This window comes from Ictidomys tridecemlineatus, chromosome 11 (assembly GCF_052094955.1).
Source record: "Ictidomys tridecemlineatus isolate mIctTri1 chromosome 11, mIctTri1.hap1, whole genome shotgun sequence".
Classification (NCBI taxonomy): domain Eukaryota; kingdom Metazoa; phylum Chordata; class Mammalia; order Rodentia; family Sciuridae; genus Ictidomys; species Ictidomys tridecemlineatus.
This window is the reverse complement of record NC_135487.1, coordinates 3265591-3292553: the sequence shown is the minus strand read 5'-3', so window position 1 is coordinate 3292553 and position 26963 is coordinate 3265591. Positions and strand designations below refer to the sequence as shown.

General features: G+C 58.6%; 1 protein-coding gene across 7 annotated transcripts in view; it reads right to left on the bottom strand.

Moving 5' to 3' along the window:
- Kcnab2 (potassium voltage-gated channel subfamily A regulatory beta subunit 2) overlaps window positions 1–26963 on the bottom strand; it is an 83295-nt gene that overhangs the window by 30602 nt on the left and 25730 nt on the right. For 4 of the 7 annotated variants that reach the window (XM_078025108.1, XM_078025112.1, XM_078025109.1 and 1 more), the window contains exons 2-3: window positions 17035–17163; window positions 15951–15992 (exon numbers count right to left, since the gene is read on the bottom strand). In XM_078025108.1, coding sequence (XP_077881234.1) covers window positions 15951–15992; window positions 17035–17111 — 119 coding nt within the window. In that variant the 5' untranslated portion in view covers window positions 17112–17163. Of the gene's footprint in view, window positions 1–12691; window positions 12776–15950; window positions 15993–17034; window positions 17164–26963 lie in introns of those variants that run through there. The other 3 variants (XM_078025111.1, XM_078025113.1, XM_078025114.1) reach the window with 2 other exon arrangements.

The window sequence follows — 26963 nt, the reverse complement described above, 5'->3', positions numbered from 1 at the left end:
TGTCAACTCCAGTCTTCTCCGGCTCCAGCTAAAAGTGTTTGGGGTACAGCAAGGTAACTCCTCCCTTCTCCAAAAGCCACCGACCCCGGCTCCCCCAGGGCATCGGGAGGTTGGGAGTAATGACCGGCGGTCATTGAGGCCTCTCCCCTGCCCAACGGAGTCGTGGGCCCAGAGCCTCTCGAGACATATGGGCCAGTGACCCGAGGAAAGGCTCAGTGCTATTTCTGGCCACCCAGGGGCCATGAGCAGCTGTTGGACCATGGCCTCTCGTGGAGGAAGCGGGTTGCTAGTGCACGCTGTGGATCTTGTGCAGGAATCTCGAGAAGGCGTCTCTGGGGCACGGGGCTCCTCCGAGTGGCCAGTGGCTTCCCTGAGCTGGACGCAGTTTCTGGAGAGCCTCTAGCGGTGACTTGGTGTACAAAAGCCAACCCGCCCTGCTTCCCACTCGCCCCTCCCCACGTTTGCTATTTGAAAGATTCCACGGCAGCAGATTCACTTACGGAAGCCACCCACGATCCCTCTTGGAATTGGGTGGGTGTGGGGAAAAGTGATTTCAAAATGATTCAATCTGGCTTCCCCACGCCACGCCTGATACTAACATTGTAGTGCATTACGATCCCTGAAAATTGAAGGCAGGCTGATAGCTGGGTGTCGGTGGTGACACTGGGAGAGGCTTCGTTTCCCAGGTCACTGGGTGACAACGGAGGTATTTTGGCATGCCACAGCTAGGTGGGGTTCGCTGTTGAGAATAAGTGGCTGGGGTGCTGACCCCAACAGAACACCAGCCAGCCCAAGTGTCCACAGTGCTGACGCCGAGAGAGCCTGGACTAACCGGTCCTGTGTTGTCTCTCAGTGACCACATCATTCTGGGCGGGAGGCGCTTGGGACGTCCATGTGCAGGGGACAGGTGCTGGGAGGCCAGGGGCTACCTTCCAGACAAAAGCCCAGAAAGTGGATCCCTGCGCAGGACAGAGGTGAAGGGAAGAGCCCTGGAGCAGGGTGGTGGGGAGATTTCCATTGCTTTGACTTTTCTCAGGTTTGAAGCCAAAGTCAAGGCAGACAAAGCAAGTAAGGAAGGGATGTGGCCTCGTGCGTGCCCAGCCTCCAGGTCACAGCCCCACCGGGGCAGGATGAGCGGGGTGCTTCATCGGCCCGGCCCTCAGCTCCTGGGGTGGGGGCCTCCGGGCTCCGGCACAGAGCTCCCTGTTCAGGGCCCCGGTTCACCTCACTCGGGATGCTGGGGACAACTTCACCTGGAGAGGGGGTTCTCTCTCCCATGTGCGGGACCCCAGGTGCCAGCCTCTTGCTCACGCTGGCTTCCTGAGGTGTGCACCCGACAAGGAAGATTCTGGAAGGTCCAGATAGTTTTACTTGAATGAGCAGGGTCCCCTCCCCAAACCCGCTCTGGGTTGGGGGTGGCAGGTGAAACACGGCGTGGTGGGACCTCAGGAAAGGTGTGTAAACACACTTGGAGCTGCCCAGGTGACGTGCTGGGAGCCACAGCCGGCCACGTCCGCCTAATGGCGCCAGCTCTGTGGGGGTGACGCCCTGAACACACAGCACGTAGCTCCCGACAGTCTGAAGGTGGTAGCAGCACGCAGGCCACCGGTCTTTATGCCTAAACTCCTGTGTGGCCCCCTCCGGGCGCCTTTGGCTCCAGTGGGTCCTGTGCGTCTTGGAAATCGAGCCCGACAAGGATTCCCGATGCAGAAGAGGATGTGCTGTGGGCTGGGGCCAGGTCCTCAGGGGCTCTTCAGGGCCTGCTGGGGCCCAGCGTGTAGAGGACCTCAGCAGTCACCATGCTCCGGCACACATCAGCACTGCCCGCTGGTCCCCATGCTGCCATCTGTCTGGGAAGCAGCCACAGCCCTGAACCCTTCTCAGACGAGTGGCTTCTCCACGGAGACCCCCCAGAGGCAGCAGTGGCAGCAGCAAGGGCTCCAGCCTGACCCCAGGCCACGGTTCAGACCAGTGAGAACCCCGAGCAGGAGGGCAGGGGTGGGGGGACTGGCCCTCCAAGGTCAGCACCGTGCCGTGGGGCAGAAAACCGCTGAGCAGAGAAGGTGGCCCGCGTGGCATCCGCGACTTCCATTTGTCCCAAACAGGGTCAAGACGCACCATGTTCTTGGAAAGTCCCAAGGACCAGCAGGTGGAATGTGAATGCTTGACCCTGAACCTGGGCTGGCCACAGTTAAACGCCACCCTACAAGGGCCCCCCTTTCAGATGTGTCCAAGAGGGGAAGGGGTGGGTCCCAGGCACGTCCTGGTCCCCTTTAAGTTGGCTTGGGCAGAAGTTCCATGTGTGGACAGTTGGCTTGGGTCCAGGAGGGGCTGCGGGGCTCCTTCCGCCTCTTGTACCTGCTGACATCTCAGTGAAGCAGACAGTTCCAGCTGTGATCACCCTGAGGTGCGGCTGCCCCACATCAAGCTCTGCTCTGTCCATGCCACGCTCCCAGACAGCATCCCTGGTGCCCAGCTGCCTGCTCAGCCACTGGGGTCCAGGTCTCCACCTCAGGAGGGTCTGGAGAGACGGGATGTCGGGGCTGAGCCAGAGCCTCCCCCAAGAGGCAGAGGGCTCCCGGCGGAAGGGGCAGAGGCCCGCCCTGCGGAGAGTGAAGCCTGTGAGGCTCAAGGCCCGGAGTAGACGTGGCAGGACGGCCTCCAGAAGCCCGAGTCCAGCCACTCCTCGGGGGGGGGGGGGAGCAGGGCTGTGTCTGAGAGGCTCTCCTGCCTCCCTGCACCGCTGAGTAAGGCCTGCACCCAAGGGTGACTTCCTGCTGGGGAGGGAGGCAGATGCCGAGGAGCTGGGGGCCAACCCAGTGGAGCAGTTTCTCAGGACAGAGGACCGCAGGACGGGTGGCCTTCCCTGGGGAGGATGGACCAGTGGGTAAGAGCTGAAGTCCTGGGTGTCAGGTGCGGAACAGGCCTCCCTGGGCCATCCTGAGCCGAGCGTGCCTGAGGGGGAGTTGGCAGCTCCAGGGAGCATGGGAGAGCTCTGGGCAGGGAGAGGGCTGGATCTGGAATGTGGGGTGTGACCGGCACAGAGCTGGCCAGCCTGTCACGAGTGGAAGGTTGTCGAGGCTTGGTGTGGTAGGAAGGTGGGGAGACAGGGAGCAGAGGCTGGAGGAACTGTGGTCACATGTCGCCCCCTGGGGGACTCGTCCAGGGCCTGTTTTATGGCTGGGCTCGGTAGATGGTGCCGGTCACACTGGCAAGCTGCAGGTGGCACTTGGACAGGACTCTCCTGGTTGCGTGTGGGTTCCCAGGAGACTGCTTTCCCTGCCCACCTCCTTCTGCTCCTCCTGCTCACCAGGAGCCCATGGTCCTGCTGGCTCCCAGCTAGGAGCAGTCCCCAAAGGGAAAAGGCAAATCGGCTGATGCGCTTCCTCATTGGTGCACTGACCAGGCAACGGTGTGACGCCCTGACGGCCCCTTTCTGTTCCTCTTCCACCCTCAGGGGCACCCTTTGAGGTGTAACAAGGCCAACAGTGACCACCATGGTGCCAGCGTGGGGCTGGTGTCCCATCCTCCATGTTCATGACCTGTGCTTACAGAGTGCCCGGGATCCGAGGCAGGGCCAGGCGGGTCAGTTACAAGGCAGTGACCCGACGTGCATGTCAGGCTGTTGGCACTTCCTCCACTTCTGTCTGACAGCCCTGCTGGGTCCACGAACAGTCATCCCGGGTCTGGGATGGCCACTGAGGCTTGTCCGGTGGTCACTGGCAGCAGAGGTGGCCCCGGCAGACACAGGCCACACCGCCGCCAGGCTTGGTCCTGGGCAGGCCCTCCACTGAGGCCCCGAGCCTGCCAGCTGGCCCACTCCCGCCGGATCCTGTCTTGGTGGCCCTGCCTGGCTGGCCCCGCGGCGCCCTCCCCCGCCTCTTCCTTTGGCATCGGCTTCTTGTCCACAGGGCACGGACCTGCATCTTCCAGTGCGTCTGTTCCCACCCACGAGACTCCAGGCTGGCTCAGGTTCCTGGGTTCAACCACTGGAGGGCAGGAAGGTCCCCTCCCAGGAGGGACAGGCTCCTTTCTCTCTCACAGGAGCCCGTCCTGGAGGCTTTACCTTACTGAGTTCTCAGGACAATTCCGAGAGGTGGTGACTAACCTGTTCCTCACTTTCCAGAGGAGGAAGCTGAGACATGGAGGGCCAGGTGACCTGTCTGAGGTCACACAGGTAGCCGGCGGGGAAGCCAGGCTCCTCCCTGGACAGTCAGGGATGTCTCCACAGGCTCAGGGTGCCCAGTTAGCCACTGGGACCTGCGGTTGGTTGAAATGTGACCCCCAGAAGACACACTTAGGTCCTAAGTCCTGCACTTGTGACTGGGATCTTATTTGGAAATCGGATCTTTGCAGGTGGAATCAGGTTAGGAGGAGATCATTCTAGATTACAGTGGGCCCTACAGCCCATGACTGGTGACCTTATACAGAGGGGGACATTTGGCCACAGGAAAATGGAGGCAGGGATCAGAGTCACACATCTATGAGCCAGGGATGGCCAGGGACTGCCGGCAGCCACCAGAAGCCGGGAGACATCTGGATTGTAGACACCTAAGCTTCTGTGGTTTTAAAGCAGGTTGTTAGGGCAACCTTAGGAGAATCAGACCAGACGGTTCTCAAGGTGGCTGCCCCCTTGTATCCCTGGGCCCCTCTTTCCCATGATGCCCCCCTTCCCACCTGTCCTCTAAGACACAGCTGTCCCCAGCTCCCCCAGGAAGCCTTCCCTGGGGCTGGGGCCTGGGGCTGGGGGGTCAACTTAGTTCCATTCCATTAACTCAGCAAACAGCCGAGAACGTCTTGGGCAGTCTTCCTGGCTGGTGGTCACTGCCAGGGATCCAGAGTTGGTGAATGCTGGACTCAGGACTCCTGCCCTCCCAGGAAGTCAAGGGTTACTGCCCAGGGTCACCTGGGCTGCCGAGAGAGGCTCCAACCCCGCTTCCTGTCCTGCCTGCCCACCTCAGGAAGCAGCAGGACCCAGACGCCGCGGCAGGGCTTTTGTGGGCATGGATTAGGCCATGGCCACACAGCTCAGAGAGGCTCGGAACGTCCTGGGAGCGGACGAAGGCTCGGCTCTCAGAGGGGCCCACATGGGCCAGAACAGGCCAGCCCAGGGCAGGGCGAGAAAGACAGCGGCAAGAGGACGGCGAGGGTCTGACAGGAGCTAGTTCAGAAAGGGTGCTCAGGTGTGGGCTGTGGGCCGGAGGCAGCCACGGGGACAGTCCCTTCAGAGCATCAAGGCAGTTTGCTTAAATGACAAGAGTTGAGGACGGTCTTAAGTAAATGGGAAGCTGATAAGAGAGCTCCTGGCTTCAGCTGCCGGCTCAGTTCAGCCAACCCAACACCCAGGCTGGGAGCTGCCTCTGGGCTGCGCTGAGCAGCCTTGAATTCAGATGCCACCATTATTTCGGCAGCACTGGGGACTGACCTCGGGGGCTTGTGCATGCTAGGCAAGTCCTCCACCACTGAGCTGCGCCCCAGCTCTTTGAGATGTCACCTTTCTTTGGGGGGGTAGGGGGTACCGGGGATTGAACTCAGGGGCACTGGACCACTGAGCCACTTCCCCAGCCCTATTTTGTATTTTATTTAGAGACGGGGTCTCATTGAGCTGCTTAGGGCCTCGCTGTTGCTGAGGCTGGCTTTGGAGTCACCATCCTCCTGCCTCAGGCCCCGGTGCTGCTGGGATGACAGGCACGTGCCACGGCGCTTGGTGAGATGTTACCTTTTTTATGTTAATATTTAAGACCAAGTTTGACCGAGTCCTTGTCCAGTTACCAATTGGGAAGACTTCACCCCTGAACAGCATTCAGCTTTAGGATCTTTGAAAACTGATGGCACGAGTCAGTCACCCAGTGTAGCAGCAGCAAAGTGGAATTCACCAGACAGGGCAGGGGCCCCCGGAGTGGGTCAGCCCGGGACACCAATGACCGAAGGTGTGAGCTGCTTTCTAGACTCCTTGGCCCCTTGGGAGGGGCGTTTCCCTGGGCATTTCGGCCCCGCAGTTGGTCCAGCAGTGCCGTGGACTCAGATGTCACATGGACACTTTCCTTGGGACATGGGACAGAAACATAGGTTTCTCCACCCTGTGTTGGCTTCCTGGGTCTCCAGGGCAAAGCACACAAAGCAGGTGGAGGTAGTTTTACCCATCACATCGGCCAAGACCTGTGGTCAGGTCCTTCCTGCTCAGCGCCTGAGCTCTCCGTCTTGGTCCCTCTGGCCCAGCGCCTGGGCGGCTTCCCATCTCCGCCAGTGTGTCCAGAAGGTTCTCCCCACATCGCCTGCCACATCCTCCGATGGAGCCTCTCTCAGATGGCTCATGTCACTTCCTCACATCAGTCTCCCTGCCACCAGGGCCTGCGTGTTATCTGTACTGCAGCCTTGGGACGGCTAGTGCCTGTGGGTGGGGACCTGGTTGGTCACGCAGTTCCTCCAGGCTCTAGCCCACTGCCTGGTCCCAAAGAGCTTCTCCATACACATTTGCTGAACACGTGAAAGTATCAGTGAGCATCCAGGACAGAACAGCACAAGGCACAGCCGCCCTCTGGAGGAATCTGTCAGAATTAGGAGCTCAGCGTGGCCAAGCCAGTGTTCATCTGTGTTCTCCATACAGCCACCTTTAGAATATAAGGCCTTAAAATTCTGCCATCTAATGGACTCCCGGAAGAAGTGCTTTGTTTCTTTAAACTACAGCCACATGTTCAGACAATGGGCCGGAGGACCAAACCCACTGCCCAAAGGGGCACAGGATAAAAGTCCAGGCCTCAGTTTGCTCTCCAAAAAGCAGCCAGAAAAGCCCCAGGGCTTCTGTTCTATGGGAGCCAAAGCTTTAGGGCTGCTGGATAAATTTCAGGACCCCAGTTCTGAACTTCAGATAAATAATGAGCAACTTTCCTGTATAAACATGTTCTCAATATTGCATGGGGCATATTTATACCAAAAAAAAAAAGTCATTTACCTGAAATTCCAGTTTACTGGTCATTCTGTATTTCATTTGCTACATCTGGCAACCCTGCCAGGCCTGGGAGGGGAGGGCCGTCTATACCCAGATGATAAGGGTTCGCCCCTGGAGGCACAGCAAACAGAGCTGCATATGGGTGACCCACAAGGATTGATAAACAAAAACCAGGCAGCTCGCAGGTTCTTTGGCCAGGAGTCATTGGCTGGAGAGCTGTCCCAGGTGCTGAATTCAAGGATGAATGAGTTCAACAGAATGTCTTTCTGCGGTTCCAAGGAAATTTATACCTGTCGTTTATGCCTGTCAATCATTCAGGTAGGATATTTAATTCACAGTCTTTCCTTTTATGGCTACAGTTTGATGCAACCAATTCAGAGATCACCTGCTAGAAAAACCACTTCCCATAGGTACAGCCCTGTTTAAGGACATAAAGGAAAAGAACACTTTGTCTCCAGAATCCAACCCAGGTCTCTGTTGCCAGAACGGATTTGCCGTTAGAGATGGTGAATCGATGTGTTTTCACTAACTCATGTTTAGTCAACGCCCAGTGACGAGTTTGTCCCGACGGAGTTGCAAAAGACACGTGCAACAGCGCACCTTCTGCAAAGCCCACCCTCCGAAACGACACTCTTTTCCCCGGAGAACACACCAAGATCTCAACGGTGCTCATCTTCGAATAGCTAGGACTATGGCAGGCTTTCGGTTTCTTCTTCGAATTACTCATCAGTTCAGATGGGTAATTACTCCCAAACCTACCCATTTTCTAATCTTTCTCTAAAGTCTTTTGGGGATGATTCATTCTGTGAAATAAAATGGTTTGTTGGGTTTTTCCACGTGGTTGAAATGTGAAAACAGGATATATTTACCCCACTACACAATAAAAATGTTGTTAGCATTTCCTGGGCTGCGCCCCTTGCTCCTGCAGTGCTGGCCCACGGGCCTCCTCTGATGTCCCCAGGATTCCCTGCCCTTGGCCCCTGCCCGGCCCTTACCGATACTTCATGCCCGTGCGCTGGGCGGTGCAGCCGTCCAGGGACAGGCCGTGCATGCGGAGGAAGCTCTCCATGTTCCTGGCCTGGGCAGCGGCCCGCACCTCCCGCAGCCGCTGCAGCTCCAGTGTGTCTGTCTGGCGGACGGGGTGCAGGGCCCAGTCCGAGTGGTACCTGCTGTTCACGCTCCGCAGACTCTCGCTGTATGTCATGGACAACATGGTGCCGCCTGACCCAGGAGCTGCCACTGTCCAGACGGGAAATGCCGAGTGGGGAGGGTTAGCGGTTGTGCCGATGCCCCTGGTTCCCCAGGCTGGCTGGCCTGCCGCAGGGGAGGAGACAGCCTCAGCGAGACAGGCTCCAACCGGAGCTGCCGCCATGAGGCCTTGGCGCCTGGGGATGGGGTTGGGACCCCGGATGAAAACACCCTTTGGCAAGGAGTCTCTGTCCTCAAGTTGGTACTTTCCAGGAGCTGAGCTGCCCCCTCTGTCCCTGCATCCACGAGACAAGCACAGGCCAAGCTGCATTCCAGGTGGCAGTGCGGCACTCCAAATGTCCCTGTGGAAACTGAGGTGCAGGAGCATGCAGAGCCTGAGCCCAGTACTGAGGACCAGTGTCCCCACCCGACGGTCACTGGGTGCTGCATCACAGTGCCCTCCTGGCTCCTGGGGCAAAACCGGGCAGAGGCTGTCCCTGGAGAAGCAGCACAGGGCACACCTGCCAGTTGGGACCACAACTCCACATGCCAGGGGCCCACCCAGGGAGGCTCTGTTTACGGGACCTGTGAAGGGCAATGCCATTCACACGGCACATTCTTGCCGGTCAAAAGCACCTGTTGCCAGCAAAGCTCTTTGGGCTTCATGCTCCCTGACATTAAGGATGTCACCATCCACAGTTTTGCAATAGAAAGAGGAAGGAGGTGGGTGACCTGGGGACACAGGATGGGGTAGGAGGAGTTCAAAGCTTACACATTAAGGACCATTGCTAGATTCTCTTCCTGAAGATGAACGTTCACCCTCAGAAAAAAACACAGGCAGCATGAGTGTCCATCAGTAGGGGACGGATGGCCACATGATTGGTAGTCCGTTCATAGAGTAAAAGTTTGTCCAGCCATCAAGACTGAGGTGTCCTCACATGTCTGACATGGGGCCTGGCACAGTCACCAGAAGGTACCCACAGGAAGTCCCTGTGCCAGCTGGCTCAGCTGCCCAGAGGATCCTGGAGCCTGGCCTTGGGAGCTCGAAGGGAACTAGCACTGTCCCATCTTCTGCTCCTGGAGAGGACAAGTGTGATGACCCCTGGGAAGGAGCTGGGAGGGCTGTCCTGGGAGCGGAGGCAGCTGCAGAGGTGCTGGTGTGGTCCTCGGGGGCAGGTGAAGTGGCCCTGGGCTGGCCTCTCCCTTGGGTGAGCTCAAGGGGTCAGCCTGCTCAGTTTCTCCAGGTGCCGGAGGAAAGGCAGGAGGTTGAGATGAGTTTTGAGTGGTGGGTCCTTCCAGTAGGGGTGGCCAGCCTGGCTGACCTCTAACCACTTGGCCCGACCTGAGTATGCACACAGGGAAGGGCCACTTCCAGGAGCCCTGCAGCTGCCCCTCTCACAGAGGTTTCCCTGCAAGGATCTGTCTGCATCTCACTCACTTGTGGGCACTGCCATGACTGCTCTTCTCCCCCACCACGGTCCCGGCTCAGAACAGGTGGCCAGAGATGCTTATGAATGTGCAGCTGAGCAGGGGAGGGGCTTGGAGAGGAGGTGGAGAGAAGGATGGGCAAGGGGTTGGGGGGCCCTGCAGGGAGTGAGGGGAGCAGCATCTAAGCAGGTCTTGGACCCCACTGCCCAGGATGGGTCTGGGTGGTGCCCCCGCCAGGGTGGGCTGCTGTACAGCTGCTCACGGGCAGCCCCTTGCCTGGCTGGGCCCCCTATGTGCCCTGTGTCTCCAGCAGACCCTTGGCATACCCGACCCTGTCACACCCTGCACTGTCGGGAGCTGCTGCACAGACTCCTGCCTGTTTCAAAACCCCTGAAGGTCAGGTCTGGAGGCAGGGACACTTCTGTCTGCTTTTACTGCTGCCCCCAGCAGTGTCCTGTCCCTAGCATGCCCTGTCCCCAGCAGTGCCCTTAGTGAGCACGTAGGAACTCTGGGCTCTGAAAGGCCAACCTGGCCTCCATTCGGGCTCTAGCTGTGGCACTGTGCTGTCCTCTCAGGTAGGGGCGTGTTTCCTATGCCAGGACTTGTGCTCACGGTTGGTATCCTTGGGGGAGGGGCCTGCAGACCTGATGCTACAGCAGGCAGAGCCGCCTCTGGCATGAAAGCCCCCTTCCAGAAGAATCAGTCTGGAGGCAGGCAGGGGGCTCAGCCTCAGGGACAGGTTGATCCCAGGAAGTGGGGATTGGAAACCCACAGGCAGCAGCACGGGCCCCTCTTCCTGCCTGTGCCAGCTTCTCCCTCCCTATGGCACCAGGCAGCTGCTTCTGAGGTGGCCTTGCGGCTCGCTGCCAGCCCTGTGTGGGCAAATGGAGGCCACTCCTCACCTCCCTGAGCCCCCGTCCGGAGAGAAGGCCAGACGGGCAGGCTGCAGGGACCAACCCTTCCCGAAAGGCAGGGCCATCTCAGACGCACACTTTCCCAGCCAAGCCCAGCCAAACCTCGATCAATAACCATTAGCTTTCAAGACATTAACCACAAAAAGCAGCCCGGGCCTGGCTGGTCCTGGAAGCAGGCCCAGGCTGACTTGACAGCGTGGCTGGGCTACCAGGTCCAGGACCGGGGCCGCCTCGGCTGTCACTCACTCTGCCACCCAGGCAGGCGCCTCGATATCTCCAACCTCCGTGTCCGACATGGGAGGAGCCCAGGCCTCTTCAGTCTGCCTCGGGCTGTGTGATGAGAGGCTGGACAGCTGGGCAGGAGCTGGGGCGCAGCAGGGCACACCTGATGGGGAGGGGCCCCCACCTCTGGTGACAACAGGCAGCAGGGGAGATGAGCTACGATTCAGCTGGCAGGTGGGTGGGTCTCTCTGAGAGGGGGCAGGTAACCAGAGGCTGCAAGGAGTCTCAAGACCCGGGCAGACACCAGCCGTGGATGGGAAGTGTCCAAAAGCTAATGAGGCCCCTGTCACAGGCATGCATGTCCCTGGGCAGATGGTGCAGGAGCTTGTGGAGTGGGTCGGAAGGGAGAGAGGGCAGGAGACAATGAGCCTCAGCCACGGCCTTGGACAGCCACGCCTCCAGGTCCCGCGGGGACCCCTCTGTGGGGCCATGGACTCCTTGCTCGTGATCATCCCTGTGACAAGTCTCCCCGTCCTGGGAGCAGGCCTGTGGGTGCAGGCCCTGCGACATGGGGAAGCCTGGAGCCTCCTGCCACAAATGTGGTGCAGGGACTTGTGGGCAGAGAAGTGGGTGGGCGTGGGGGCCCCTGGTGTGAGGTGGGAGGCGGTGAGAGCAGAGGCCTGTGCCCATGAGGTGGTCCATGCAGGGAGGGGCCCTTGAGGAGCTCTGGGGAGCAGCTGGGGGGTCTTCCTGGGGAAGGAAGGACACTGTGTGCAGATGGCATGGCAGGGCTGGTGGTCACCCCGCTGCCTGGGACTGCATGTGGAGGGCAGAGTTCATCTCCTGGACCCTCATGCAGGGGCTTTTCTCTGGGCTTTTTCTGGGGGTGATTCTAGCAGAGTAGGGTGCCTGTATGAAGGGCCCAGGTGAGACGTTGCCAGGGAGGACAGAGGGGCTTCAACCCCAGGTCCCCCACCTCCTGAGATCAAATGTTCCTTGACCCTGGACCTCCGATCCACAGCACCCCAGCTGCTTTCCAGGGGCAGGTGCTCCAAGCTCTGAGGCTACCCCTCACCCTGCTGTCCGGAAAAATTAGCCCCCTCCTCAATAGCCACTGCTAATCACAAGTTCTTTCCTGCCTTCTGCAAATCTATTCTCGTCAGCTGGGGGGCTCCAGGGAATTCACTCGAATCAACACCGTGACATGGAAAAATGAAACGGCGCTGTTAACCTCGTTAAGCCACCAGAGCCGCTGCCTCCCGCCAAGCCTCCTTCCACCTGGAGTCTGAACTGGGGTCTGCTCACGGACAGCCACCGCAGCAAGACATGAGGCGGAGGAGGAGGCCTGGGTGTCCCTGTGCAATGATGACATCTGTCTGGAAACCAGAGGCACCGCCACAGGTCTGGAGAGTGGGGACGGAGGGAAGCGGCAGCATTCACAGCTCGGCTCGGCTCGGCAGCGCACGCGGGGCACCACATCAGCACAGAAGCAAAATCATTTTCGCTCAAGAACCATCAGCAAACAGAGGCCCAGACAAGCAGCCCCAGGTCCCTCAGGCACGGGCTCCCTAAACAGACTCTTCAGACGGCCCCAAACCTCCCGGCAGCGTTCACAGCCAAGTGCAAAAATGCTGACTGGTCCGCAGCGAGCCCAGCGAGGCAGGAGCTCCCACCGCGCCTCCGGTGGACGGGAAGGCCAGGTGGCCCTGGGCAGGGCGGGCAAAGCAGGCTCAAGCGCGGGAACAGCCGGGCGGCGGGCGCTGCAGGAGGGAGCCTGGCCACCCTCCTCCATCCAGCGCTGGTCATCTGGGTTTACCCGGGGCCATCCCTTCCTTGAGATTCTCTGCTCTGAGAAAATGTCGAGGGTCTAATTGCAGATCAGCCCAAAGCTTCCTGAAATACAACCCAGTTATCCCAGTTCCTGCCCCGGGCGGCATCCCCGAAAGCAGGTGGCCGCAGGTTCGTTCCTGGGGCTGAAGGGCCGACTCACCTGCCTCCGTGGGCGGCTGCTTGTTAAAAGGGCCACAGGCTAGTTATTAGGGATCTAAGGATCTGGCGCAGCGGCGGCGTTTTCATTAGGGAGTGTCACTGCCAACGTCAGAAGCAAGCGGTGAATGAGGCAGTCCCCCGGGGCGGCTGGAGGCAGCGAGTGCATTAGTTCTATTAGGGCATTTTCGTCTCCGTGGAAGCCGCTGAATTATTCACGATCGCTGCTTCTCCTGAAAGCTCGGGAAGTGAGTTTCCGCGATGCAGCCTGGCACGGCCGGCTCCTGGTAGACGGGTCAGGGTGCAGCCCAACGTGGGGGTCCGACCCTCGGACCCTTCCCTTGGCCCCTCGCTGCCCCCACCACTGGTGTGCCACAGGCAAGGGCTCTGGGAGCCGCTGGGGGTGGGGCGTCAGGCTGTGCTACTTGTTATTTCAGCGCGATGCAGCTCACCACCGAACTCAAAAGTGTGCTGGCAGCAGGGGAGCCAGGTCCCCGTGGCATGTGACCACCACCCACAGCAAAGGGCTGGTGGCCAGGCCTCCCCTCAGCACCGGAGGAAGCCCCCGGCAGGCTGAGCCACACGTGGTGTGTCCCACGCTGCCAGCACTCTCAGCGGCCAGGCCCTGGGGGTCGGGCATTTGGACACCCCACTGCCATGGCCTCCAGGCAGGCAGGGCAGCCCTTCTTGACAGCACGCATCCTGACCCCCGGCCCGGGGTGTGACCCCTGGGGCACTACCAGTCACCCTCCTGGGGACTCCGCAGCTCTGTGGCCCTCTGGACAGTGCTGGAGTTCTGGGGTAGAGTTCTGGGGCAGACTGGGTCATTGTCCCCACTCCTTTGCCCCTCAGTATCCGTGTCCTTTGCTGCCATGTGACTCCTAGCTCCTCCCACAGGTGGGGAGAGATATTTTCCTGCCCTTTGACTCTGGGAGGGGTGACGGTCACGAGTCTTGCCCGTGCTCTGTTCCACGTCTCTGAGAGACAGGGCACACTCTGTTTCTGTTTCTCCTCTGGCACCCCCGCCATGGGGATGCTGGGCCAGGCCAGGCCTGGTTAAGAAGGACAAGAGGAGAGGACGCAGGGTCCACCTGCACCCTGGAGACAAACCCAGTCCAGCCTAGCCGAGAGCAGCTGACTGCAGTCAACCCACAGATAGACCAGCAACAGAGTCGGGCACGGTAACACACTCTGTGATCCCAACTCAGGAGGCCCAGGCAGGAGGATTGCTTGTTTGAGATCACTCTGGACCATTTAGTGAGATCCTGTCTCAAAACTAAAACAAACAGACCATCAAAAAATAACAAGGGCTGGGGCATGTCATCCAGTAGTAGAGCATCCTGGGTTTCATCCCAGTACTGAAAATAAATAAAATTAAAAATTTCTAATTGGACAGATATACAAGCAAGAAAGAAATGAGAACTCCTGCCAGGTACTGTTCTGGGGACGTTTGTTATGGAACAGTCTGTGAGCGCTGACTGATACAGGGTCTTACTCCCTTACCAGTCTGGGCGCTGCTCAAGGGTGGGCACCTGTCTTGAACACCTTTGCTCTTCAGAGGGCCAGTCTTAAGTTACTCCAGTAGCTCCCTGAAAGTCACGCTTAGTGCCGTGTAAGGGGTGCCCTACTTGGAGTGGCATCTAGCCTGTTAAATAAAGACCCCTCCTCTTTGAGGTCACCTGAGGGTGCACGTGAAGAACAGCTTCAGAGACCCAAAGAGCAGGGTGGCCAGGACCTGTGGGCATGGAATGTGGACGAGAGGCTGTGAGGAGGTCTTCAGAGCTTTCCCTCAGGGAGGGAAGGCCTCCAGAGGAAGAGGGTGCTCCCGGGGCTGGATGACCGGACCCGTCCTGTGACCCTTGTTCTGAGGACCAGTTAGTGGTGCACAAGATTCCGTCATGCGGACAGTCTCTGTGCCCTGTGGCCCCATCATGGAGAGCTCTCTGGGCTGGCCAGTGTGCAGCTGGGATTTTTCCGCCTGTTGCTGTGTCTCCTGCCGCTTCTGGGCTGAGAGCGCTCCCTGGGGGTGCAGGTCAGGTGTGAATGTGGCTTCCTTGGTCCAGTCTTTCTGGGACCAACCCCATACATCCACTAGGGTATTACGCAATACAGATGTATGTGACGATATAAGCATTTATCAAAAAAAAAAAAGCATTTACAAGCCCAAATTCAGGCAAAAATCTTATGTAACCAAAATTTCAGTAGATTCAAAGAGTCAGCCATCTCTTTGGAGCTCCCTGTAAGGAAGGAGACCTCACAGGAGCACTGTGTGCCCAGGTCCATGGTCATGTTCAGAGGCACTGAGACCACTGGGGTAGAGGGGAAAGTCGGATGGAAACCCAGCACAGACCCTGGCACCCACAGCCCCAGATTCTGTGCACCATCAAGACACACTCCTTGGCTCCATGTCTGGTGGGTGTGTGCACAACACTTGGAGCTGGTTTTGGACAGAGAGACTTCCCAGGTCTGCAACACAGGGAAGTGGCCACACAGGGAACTGTCACCAAGGCACCGCCCCTTCACGGTGCCGAGGCTGGCAGACCCCGCTGACCCCCCGCTTCAGCACAACCCCGAGATCTTGCTTCCTAAACTTGGAAACCCTCCAGGAAGTAGTATGAATCTTTTTGGTGTGTGCCCTGCTTACTGGTGAGGGAGGCAGACCAGAGGGAGGGACAGACAGGACCCTGCTGGGCCACATGCCTGGACCTCTTGATGCCACACATCCCTCTGGGCACAGTTTCTTGTCAGGCAAACATCGGGTTTCTAATTTGCCAATGGGGAAGCACCGCAGGAGAATGACACTGTCCATCCTGACGTGATCCAAGCCACATGGGTACCGCACACCCCAAGAAAGCATCCATCTCAATGGACCCAAGAGCTCTGTAGGGGTCAGCCCAGATCCTCAGGCAGAAGGGAGAACGCATGGGCATGCGCTCTCCAGGGAGACTGTGGCCTGGTGACAGAAGGCGAGACCATGTTTGTGGCAAGGCGGCCATCTGCTGCTGGTGAATGCAGGGCTAACAGGAGGTCTGCCGAGAGTGACGAGCCCAGAAGACCATTTGCTCAAACCAACAGCCAACCTCTAGGAGACTCACACGCACGACTGAGGCTACCGCACACTTTGTGTCAGGCATTACATATGCTCTGTGGGTGGGCACTGAGAGAGGCAGAGCCCTGGTGTCACCTGTGTGTGGGCACAGTCCTCCCACCCCCTCCCCGGCCTTCAGCTCGCTGTATTCAAGAGAAAACGAAGAACTCATTACCTGTAAAACTGGAGCTGTCTTTTGGGGCTCCCATACCTAGTACTTCGGACGGCAATGGAGAGAAGAGAAAAAAAAGAGAGAGGAGAGAAGACAGTGCAGAGTTGGCATCAGCCACAGACAAGTGCCAGCACAGAACGCACCACCGACACCCTGCAGGCCTGGCCCGCCCCCTCCGCCTGCTCCCGAGGCGCCTGGGTACCAAATGCTCTGCAGCAGCGCCACCCAGTGGCCACAGAGGCAGGGCCTGAGCCCATCTGTCTGGACATGCAAGGGGTCCTGCACCAGCCCTTATTTCCCATGGTAAGTCTCTGGGAGAGGGTCTGTCTGGATTTCAGTGTGCTTTAAAAGAATATTAGAAACTCTGCAGTCAAGAGGTCAGCCTGCTGCCTGGGGCTACTGAGTCCTTTCAGGACAGGCATCACTTGCCCTGGGCTCCCGTGGACCCGGCACGGCCTCAGGCCCTAACAGCTGTCTAGGGAGGTCTGACTGCCCAGTGCCCACAGGGCCACTGCCACTGGGGCTCCCTGCCCCCACCCAGGTCTGCAGCTCTCGCCCAGCGCCCCCTGCTGTTCAGGGCTGCCTGTTTCACAGATCACCCCCCCCCCCCCCCCCCCCCCCCCCGTCCCCGCCCGGGTTTGGAAGTGGCCTCCATGGAGGAGGCCAAGTTGCCCTGGGAGCATCTGGCTGCCCAGTCTCTCCAGGGTTGGTAAACAGGCGAACGTGGCTCCCCAAAGGCTTGTGAGGTTGTGAGCGCAGGGGGACTTGTGGGACCACGGAGGACGCATGAGCCGTGACTTGTGAGAAATGGGAGCCCGGAAGGGCCTCAGCTCACCGCCAGGCCTCTGTTATCCTCCAGGGGAGCACTTTGGAAGTTGGGGACCAGGAAGGAATCTGTCCCGGCTCGGCGCCACCTGCAAAACCTTTGCTTTTTCTTTCCCATTTTGGTTTTCAAGAGCCTGCCTTCTTTCCTTGGAGAATGAGCAGCGCATGTGCCTCTCAGCCCTGTGGGCCCTGCTCAGTCCCCGTCCCCCCAGGGAAGGTCTTGGCTTCGGGGACCCCTGCAGGGGGGTGGGGTGGGAGTCACCTGTAGACCATCCCTGGGGAGCCCGTCTGCCGCAGGGAGTGCCGAGCCGGGGAGACCGTGGTCGATTCTGGATACATGGAGCTGGCCTCAGTGGTCCAGACCTGCTTGCTTCTTCAGGGAGGGAAAGTTCTGGAAGAAAAGCAGAGTGGGGAGGGGTGGTTACAAAGATCAGCCACATTTGGCCAGGAGCTCCTATGATCCCAGAGGCCCAGAGGCTGTCTGTGCTCACCGTGCATGTGTGTGGGCTGATGACAAGGGGCCAGGACTCTGAGACTCCACTCCACCATTGCCCCCTGCCCTGTCACAGGGGCCCGGCTTCTCTGAGATGACAAGTTCTGCCACCCTGCAGAAACTGGAGGGTCTGTGCTTGTCAGCCAGGCTCCTCTCCCAGGAAGGGCACTGCTGCCACCCGGAGTCACCCTAGGGGTTCCCTTGGTCCTGCCTCCTGTCCATGACAGCCTCCGGTGCTGCCCCGAGCTTGTAAGAAGACTGTCAGAGGCCCCCAGCGAGCTGGGCCTGGGACTCCCTCTCTGTACAGCCCCCTAGCCCCTGAGGGTGGCTGGGCCTGGTGACTTGCTTCTCACCAGCACATGGGGGCTACAACTCTATGGGGCTGACACTTCTGTGACTGGGCAGCTCAGACTTGACTTCTACCTTGCTAGCTGACTCTCCCTCGATGGCTCTGATGAGCAAGCAGCCATGTGGGAGAGGCCCATGTGGCAGGAACTGAGGGTGACCTCTGGCCTGCAGCTAGAGGAGCCGAGGCCTGGCCCAACAGCCCACAGATCAGGGAATCCTTCCCCAGCTGAGCCTTCCCGTGACTGTCCAGTGTGAGGTCTTGTGTTACAGCGCCGGAAGGCAGGCAATGATGGGGCCTTCCCCAAGGCCACGCCCATGCCCCCCGGGGCCTTTGCACTGGCAGCTGGCTGTCATGCCCTAGGGTCCCCTTCCAGCTCCCTGGTGCTCTAGCCCTCTCTGGACAGCAGAAGTCTCTCTCACTGCTGCGTCCCTGTGTCTACCATAGACCCTGCCTTCTGAAAGGGTGAAGGTCCCTAACCCAAATCATGTGGTCCCTTTCCCATGGGCAAAGGGATCAACACACAGCCCTGTCCACTCCAATAGACTCCTGAAATTGGCAGTGCCAGGCAGCCCATGGGGGGACTTTGTCCATCCCTGCCCATCTTCCTTTTTTTTTTTAAAGAGAAAGAGAGAGAATTTTTTTAAATGTTTATTTTTCGGTGGACACAACGTCTTTCTTTTATTTTATGTGGTGCTGAGGATCGAACCCAGCGCCCCGAGAATGCCAGGCGAGCGCGTGACCGCTTGAGCCACATCCCCAGCCCCCATCTTCCTTTCTCAGAGCAGAGACCTCCTGTCCCCAGGAGGTGTCCTCCTTGGAATATTCTCCACCCACTGGTCAACACGGCTCGGGTTTAGGTCCCACTCGTAACTGAGGTCTGCTCTGAGTGAGGGGCGTGAGCCCGAGCGTCCGCTCCTGCTCGAAACACGGCGACACAAGGACGACGCACACAGGAAAAGTGATGGGGTTGGTGACGGTTCCCCGAAATTGTTTTTAAGGGACCTCACTTGGAATTCAATGATGAAATGAAGTAAAAATGCACTTAAATCTTTAAAATCAGAACCGAGGATGCTTGGCTGATACCAGCCCCCACGAAGGTGCCACACAGGATCCTGGGTAAACCTCTCCCCGGGCGGCCCCTCTATGTGCACTTTCACACCGCCTGGCCAGGGGACACCAGAGGCCTCCCCGTCGCCTCTCTCTTTTAGTCTGAGGGTCCTTCAGGGCCACCAGCACTCAGAGGCACCAGCCATCTGCCCACCTGCCCAGGTCTATGCAGGAAGCTGTTCACTGGCTCATGAGCAGGGTGTGACGCAGTGCCCAGGCCTGCTGAGGTGCTGCTCCTTGGGCCCAAGCTGGCTAGAACTTCGTCCTTGGACAGTGGCTGCTCCCCTGGCCTTGGGGCAGTTGAGTTCCTGTGGACAGGGGCCACAGACCTCAAGGGCAGTCTCTCTCTGAGCCCATTAGCGGCTCACACACCTCACTCCCTTAGATGACTCAGAAGCGTGAAATCACATTATCTCACTGCGGTCATTTAAAAGCTGTCACTAAACTCCCGATGATGCTGAGCTTTAAGTCAGAGCCCCTTAATGCACAAAATGCTGCCCAGCCCCACTGAGTGCAGGGGCTGGGGGCTGCCAGGCAAGCAATGGCATCCCAGGCCCTGAAGCACACCCAGTGGGTGAGGGTCATGGCCAGGAAACCATGGCCACAGAGCAGAGGGTGCTGCAAAGGGCCAGCCACAGCAGCTGTCCCCAGGGGCCCCGTGGAAGACAGCCAAAGGGGAGCACAGGGGGCAGGACGGAGGCCTGGATACCGGAGCCCTTAACAAGGTGCATGGCCTGCCCCACACTCCATTCTCCCTGGCTGCCCAGTGTGGCACTCAAGGTTGGCTAACTTCCAGAGTTCTAGAATCACAAACCCAGCTGCATTTGAACTGGTGCTGATTCCACGGATGTGGGTGGGACCAGGAGTTTGGAATTTCCACTGAGTTCCCAGGCAGCAGAGATGCTGCGACCCAGAGACCATGCTTGAGAGCCACTGGCCTGGAGACGAGGTCCTACACTGGTGCCTGGGGGTCAAGTCCAGCCTGCTGCTTACTTTGGCATAGTTTTATTGGCACGTCTCTGTGCCCATTTGTGCTGTTCTGAGCAGGGCTGAGCAGCTGCAGCAGGGACTGTCACAGCAGAGTCCACAACATTCACCCTCCAGCCTTTAGAGATGCCACCGTGTGGGGACCCTGCGCTGGGCTGCTGTCTCCCCCACCCAAGGGGACCACCATTAATCCACCCAGCCAGCCCGCTGGAGGGTATCCTGAGCAGGGTCTTCCTTCTCACAGAGTGCAACCATCTGCACGTGATGAATTCCTCCCATCTGAAAAGCAGTCTCTCGGACCACTGTCTTCTCCGTCTATTCACCGGGGATTTCCTCCAAAGCACCATCTTCACTGGTCTGCAATTCCTCTCCTCCCTCTGGCTCTGGCAGACCAAGCAGTCCTCGGCTCTCCCTCCTCTGCGGCAGGACCCTACACCCTCTGGGGCTTCTCTGTGCTCTTCGTCCACTCCTTCTGTCCACGAGCTGCTTCCTGTTCACCTCTCTGACCTCTGACTTTGGTGGCTGCCCAGGGTCTGGCGGTGAATCTGTTTGCTTTTCTGAATTCCGTTTCTGCACCGCAGACCCCACGTCTGTCTCCAGCCCGTCGACCCCTGCACCCAGGGTTGTTTATTCAGCTCCCTGAGCACCCTCCATGAGGATGAGGAAAGAGATCCTTAGATTCAGCTCCTGGTGGACCCTACCTGCTGCCCTGCTCTTCCCATGACCACAGAACAACTGGGTCAGAGCACCCTCCTCCTGGGAGTCCGTTCCTGGAGTCACCCAGACTCCCGCTCCCCTACACACCTGCCTCCTCCACCCCTGGACCAAGCCCCAAGCTTCTCCCCGCAGGTCCCTCCTCCCCAGCTCAGGCCTCACAGCTTCCTGCCTGGTCTCCTCTGTGCCACAGGGGCAAGACTGACCCTTTCGGATCAGGGTGTCACTTTGTGCACAACTTCCGATGGCTTTCATTCTATCCAAAGTAAACCCCAAATCTCAGCCCTGGCCTCTGGGGCAGCCCCTCCCCAGAGCCCTCCAGCTCCACCCCTTGGAGCTGTGGCCTCGCTCCTTCTGCTCAGCCACACTCCCTGGGGATCCTCCAGCCCAGTGTCCCTCCTCAGGCATCCCCCACTCCTCTTCCTCCCACCTGACTTGGCCTCTGACCCCTGAGGCCTACCATGGCCCTGCCTTTGCCTCTGTAAACCAGGGTCACCTTTCCAAGGAGGTCCCCTGGACACGGTGTCTTACATGGCCAGCCCTGTCTTCTTGGGTTATTTTTCTCCCTCAAGATTATCACCTGCTCTATTCCTTAGGGCTCACTCACTTGTCCTGAGGACGATCTCTCTCCCCACCCCGGTGCGGAAGGGGCAAGGCAGGGGTTTTGTCTGTGCTGTTTCCGTGGCAGACACTCAGAGGAGTTTGCTGGATGAATGAGTGAATGACCACGGCGCAGCCTGCTGAAGGCCCATGGACAGCGTGCAGAAGAGGATCTCGGGCTGGGCGGTCTGTGTTCCTGCAGGCGGCACCCTTGCTCCAGTGTGGGATGCTCCACATGCCTGGGGATCAGGGCAGCTTCCTCGGGAGAGTTCAATGCCAGCTCTGTCCAGTGGGGCTGCTCAGCGCAGCTGCAGGTGGAGGGATAATGGCTGCCACTTAGCAAGTTCTCCCGGAGGACACCTGTCCCACCCCAACCCCTGGCCTGGACTCCCAGAAGTGCTGACCCTGAGGTCAGGCTCCCTCTGAGCCAGCAGCCAGCCCCCGGTCCACAGCCACAGGCGGGGTGCTGGACTCACTCTGAAGACGACTTCATGAGGAACTGCCTGTCTTGTCCATTCGGGGTTGGGGCACAGCACAGCCCACCCCCTCTGCCACTTCACAGGGGAAGGGAGGGGCTGATGAGATTCCCACAGTTTCTGCTTTGCATTCAGGATGCAGGATGCAGCCAATCTGCCCAGAGCCCACCTCCTGGCTCTGCAGCTGCCACCCTCCAATCAGGAACGACTGCACCCACCAAGTAGCCAATCCCCATGAAGCTGACATCCTAGTGGGGAGGCTGAGAACACCAGCTTGGTACAGTGGCTCCCGCACCAGAGGGAGGCATGCAGAGCTAAGCTGGCTGTCCCTGGGTCCCTCACCCTTAGGGCTCAGGAGGACAGGCTTTAGAAACTGTCTCCCAACCCACCAGCCCAGGAGTGAATGGAGGGGAGCTGGGTTTGGGATCTAGGTTGGAGGTAAAAGTCTGGGCTTCGCCCATCTCCTACGGTTCTACTTGGTCTCGGTGTGACCTTGAGCAGCTCTCCCTGGTTTATATTTGGAGGAACCAAAGCTCGGAGCTTTGCAAAGGTCTGCTCAAACTTTTTGCACAGAGTCAAAGAGAAGCAGCATGTGAAAATGCTTTGAGCCCAGGAGGAAAGATGTTAAACCAATGCCTGCTCTTGCCCTGTGCACGGTCCACTGGCAGGGACAGCAGGTGAGGAAGGACGGCCAGGGGGCTCCAGCTAAGGCATTTCTTCCTTCTCTCCATCTTATTTTTTAAATTTATTTTAGTTGTAGGTAGACACAAGATCTTTATTTCATTTTTATGTGATGCTGAGGATTGAACCCAATGCCTCACGTGTGCTGGGCCAGTGCTCTACCACTCAGCCACAGCCAAGCCCCTCTCCATCTTATTTTGGGAACTTTCAAACTTCAGAAAAGTTGAAGACAACCAGAATAGCAATAAACACCCGCACACTCGTCACCCTAAGCACCAAAGGTTTATATTTTTCCTACCTGCATGCACTCTCTCTCTCTTCCCTCTGCTTTCCCCACCCTCCATGTCCGCGTGTGCACACCCACCTCCCACCCACATACCCACACACCCACACACTCACACCTACCCACACACTCACACCTACCCACACACACTTTCTCAACCATTTGAAAATAAGCAGCCATATCCAGAACTTGTGACCATATCTCAGAATCTGTGACCTCAGCACACATCTTCTGAGAACTTTGTCTTCCACAACCACATCATCATCATCATCATACTTAAGATAACTAATTCACTATCACCCAATAGATGAGTTCTATTCCAATTTCCCAATTATTCCATCTTGTTTTAGACTTAAAAAAAATGCAGGATCCATCAGGAATCCCACCTGGCCCTGCTGCTTCTCCAGCCCCTCCTGACCCACAAGAAGCACCCTTCCCACATTACCACCTCTTCATTCATATTTCCCGTGACATTGAGACTTTTGGAAAGGTTCTGCCCCTCAGTTCTGATCTGTCTCATTGCTGCCTGAGGATTAGATTGAGCAACCCTTTTTAGCAAGGTGGTGTCTCATGCATCCAAGCAGGAGGTGTGCACACGAGTTTGCTCTCGTGGGCGAGGCCAGGTCTGATCACTTGTCAGGGGGCATTCACCAGGACACAGCTCGGGCCCTTCTTTGTCATTACCCAGGAATCAAGGAAATGATTCAAGGTGTGCGAATGTCTGGGTCCTATTTTCTCAACTGCTGCTTTTCTTGAAAGGCCAAATGTGTTGCTGGTTTGGGCCCCGAGTGCAGAGTTGGTGGGAGGAGAGGAGGTCTAGTTCAAATGGAAAGAAAACGCCAAGATGGATTCCTGGAGGCCTCCGACTGTTGTCAAAGCCCAGCTCCAGGAAGACCCCACTGTTCAGACTCCAGGGCCTGACTGAGGGCCCCGATCCCTCCTAGCTGTGTTGCTCTGGTCCCTGGGCCCCGGGGGCCAGCCTGCGATTGGCTGTGAGATTGGGGTTAGCAGTGCTCTGGGAATGGACCTGCCACGTGACCTTGGGTAAGGACAAGAACCTGACATACTCAAGGAGGGAGGGCAGCAGACTGCACAGGACAGCGCGGAAGGCCCAGGGTCACAGAAGACCCAGAAGGAGCCTGACCGGGAAGTGTGGGCTCCCTCACTCTCTCTGAGCCTCCGTTTCCTCACCCACAGAACAGGGGCCTAGCCTACAGGACCCAGTTTCTCTAGTGGACTAGTGACGGCATCACTCTGGGGACAAACGCCCCAGTGGTACAGCAGACGCCTTCCCCTCAGCACTGGAGATGGGATCTGTGCCGCCAGGAAACCACAGGGAGGTCAGGCTGGGCCCAGGAATCAGGGCAGAGCTTCACGATAAACCAGACCCTTCCGGGGTGGCCTGGATGGTGGCTAAGCTGCTCTGACGTCCCGACTGTCCTGGCATCTGAGGTCCTCTGACACCCTGATGTCCTGGCTGGCTGAGCTGCACAGGAGGAAGGCATGAGGTCGAGTCATTGACCCAGTCCTTCTCCTGGGACCCGTGCTCTTTGCTGTGTGACACACACACAGTTGGTGGACTACACTCCAGGCCCTGCCTGCTGTGGCCCTGCGACTCACTTGGCCCACAACAGAGGACAGCTCACCGGTTCGCCCTTGTTGGAGACGAGTTCTTGACTCCCTGACATCATCGTGGGACACACGTGCTGCAGAACACCTGCCATTTGGCCTGACTGGGTCCCCTGTGACCCAGAGCCAGCCCCCTCTCACCCCCAGAGGTGTGGTGGACAAATGCTCCCTGAGAAGGGGTCACGTGGGGCAAGTCCCAGAGCTTCCCCTGGCACTCCAGGGAGCCGGTGCTGCTGGCTCTGGGTCCTAGAGAAGGCCACGTGTCTGCTGTGGTAAACTCGGAGAAGGAGAGAGTGAGGCCGGCTGGCACCCTCCTGGAGCACGGGCTCTTGACCCAGGGTCAGTCCTCTGGGCCCTGGAGAGAGACTTTCTAAAACCCTGCCTGAGGCATCACACACTTCTGTCCTCTCCTAGGGCTGGTGACAGGGTCCCATTCTCTTTGGGTGACCCAGGAGGACCACTCCAGGTGCTGGGGAGGGAGGCAGGGCTGCCAGGGGGTCAGACCTGGGCTTGGTGGCTGGCCCTGGGCTTGAGTCCTGACTCTGCCACCCGCTGTGTGGGGACTGGCAGATGTCTCAACCTCCCAGTGCAGATTGGGAAGAGTGTGCAGCAGGGGAGCTGGACGGGGGGGGGGGGGGGGGCTCTGGTCCAGGCCTGGGCACGCCTCCTTCCTGGACCATGTGCCTCTCAGAAGGCACAGGTGCCTCACGGCGCTGTCTCTCTTTGGATCCTTGCTCTGACATCTGCTCTCCCTGCTCTCGGCTTCCTGTCAGAAAACTTGCTCTCCCTTCCGCTTTCCCAGAAAAAGGCTAATCTTTTGTAAACGTGACCGGCCACACACAGGAATGACCACCCTGCTCTGGTGTCACGGTGGCCTCTCTGGGTTTTGGGCTCTCTGTGGCTGCATCCCAATTCTGAATTGTCCTGGAAACTCAAAATCACCAAAGGCCAATCCCTAGGCCACGGAGGACTTCAGAGTAAGGACCTTGTATGCACTATCGATTGCCATGTGACCAGGACCCATGGCTGAAAACAGGCCAGCCCTAGGACCAAGAGGGAGGGGTCCCTGGGAGGCGGGCACCAGGAGGCCATCTTGAAGGGTGGCCTCTGCAGCATCAGTGATGGACAGTTCCCCACGTTGACCCCTGTCACTTTTCCTGTGAGCACGGGGGCGTCTGCTCTGCTAGGCACGGAGCCTTGTCTCTGTTCGCTGATGTGTGTCCCGGAGCCCAGAGAAGCCCCAGTGCAAGGTGACACTTAGTGATGAGGACCGAGGGACAGGAGGAAGAGGCTCCTCACTTCTGGGCAGGCCTCCAGCTGGCTCTTGGAAAGCCTCAGGGCTCGGGGTGGGGACTCCCTCTTGCGCTGGTAGAGCTGAGGTCCTCAGTGAACACAGTGCCTCTCAGTGCTGGGAAACCACCCTGCCAGGCCCCTGAAGTGTCTGCTGTGACAGTCGCATGGCCAAGGCTGGAGGAACCACCGTGCTGACTGCAGGCCTCATGGAGGGACAGGAAGAGGTGTAACCGCTGGAAACCACAAGTCACGGAATGGCGCTTGTGCGACACGCCCTTCCTCCCTGGGGAGGTCAGGGGCCCCTCTGACGGAGCCCACTCCGCCCATGAGCTGGGCGCTTGCTGGAGCTGGGTGTACCGGGTCAGTTCTGCTCATGGGCAACGAGCAGAGGGCTGCTAGAAGGGCGCTCAGCCCAGTCCCCGTCAGCACCTCCCAGAGCTTGCCCGGGTGCAGGCTGGAGGGTGGGGAAGAAGAAGAGTGGAGAGGTAACCAGGGCCTTAGGTCATGTCCAGGTCCCTGTTTCTGTCCTGGAAAAACCTCAAAACTCCTGAGGCCTGAGCCTGGGGCCTGCTAATCTGACACTAAACAGCATGGATGTCACATGATTCAGGCAACGGAAGAAGCATCTGGACCCAACCACAGAGCTCAACATCAAGACCACTGGAGGGAGCATTTGATAACACATCTCATCGGTGCCTCATAAAAGATGTTTAGAACGATCATCAACTAAAATCCTCAACCTAACCTTGTCAAAGCAACATCCAGATGCCGGTTTCCTGTTAACAACCTACACAGCAACCCCGCACAGAACCCCAGGTCTAGCCCCACGTCCAGCCTGTTGCAAGGACAGTTCACATTCACATCTGATTAACGCCACATTAATTGCCGCCAGCTTTCCCAGCACAATGTTCACATGCCTTCCCTACACAACAAGAGCCCCCCAGACCCGCACCTGACTCGCACACCTGCCCGCTGGAGCGGGAGCCCTGCTGCTCTTGGCCTGGGCTTATTGGCTGGGTCAGGGGCCAAGGCCCCAGGCTTAGGAGCCCCCTCTTTCCTCCCTGAGAGGGAACGGGGGCTCAGACCCCAGCTGTCTCAGCATCCTGTCCTGGAGGAGGGGACTAACGGCTCAGCAGCTTCCGGCCCCCATGTTTGTCCTCCCAGGATTGTTCTCGGAACTCAGAGAAGGTCCAGGACATCGTCTGAGGAGCTGGGTCCCAGGGCATCCAGGTGCAGGGCTCTCTGCCCCTGGCCACCACAGGTGGCAATGTGTGGTGCCGTGCTGGGGTCACCCGGCACCCGGCAGAGGGACCCCAGCACTGTGCCGCAGTCTGTGTACTGTGGCAACTTGGGGTGAGCTGCGGGGTTCTTGCCCACAGCCCCCTCTGGGCTGGAGGTAGCAGGTGCTCCCCAGCTCTGGGACCCCCATGACCACATGCTCAGGCCACACGGCCCCCGCTTCTGTCATTGCTCAATGCACCTGTGGCACCGCGCCTCCCCACGTGGATGGCGGATGAGCAGCCTGCTCCCCGCTTCCCCCACCACACCCACACCCCACACCCATATCCTGCTGGGGGGA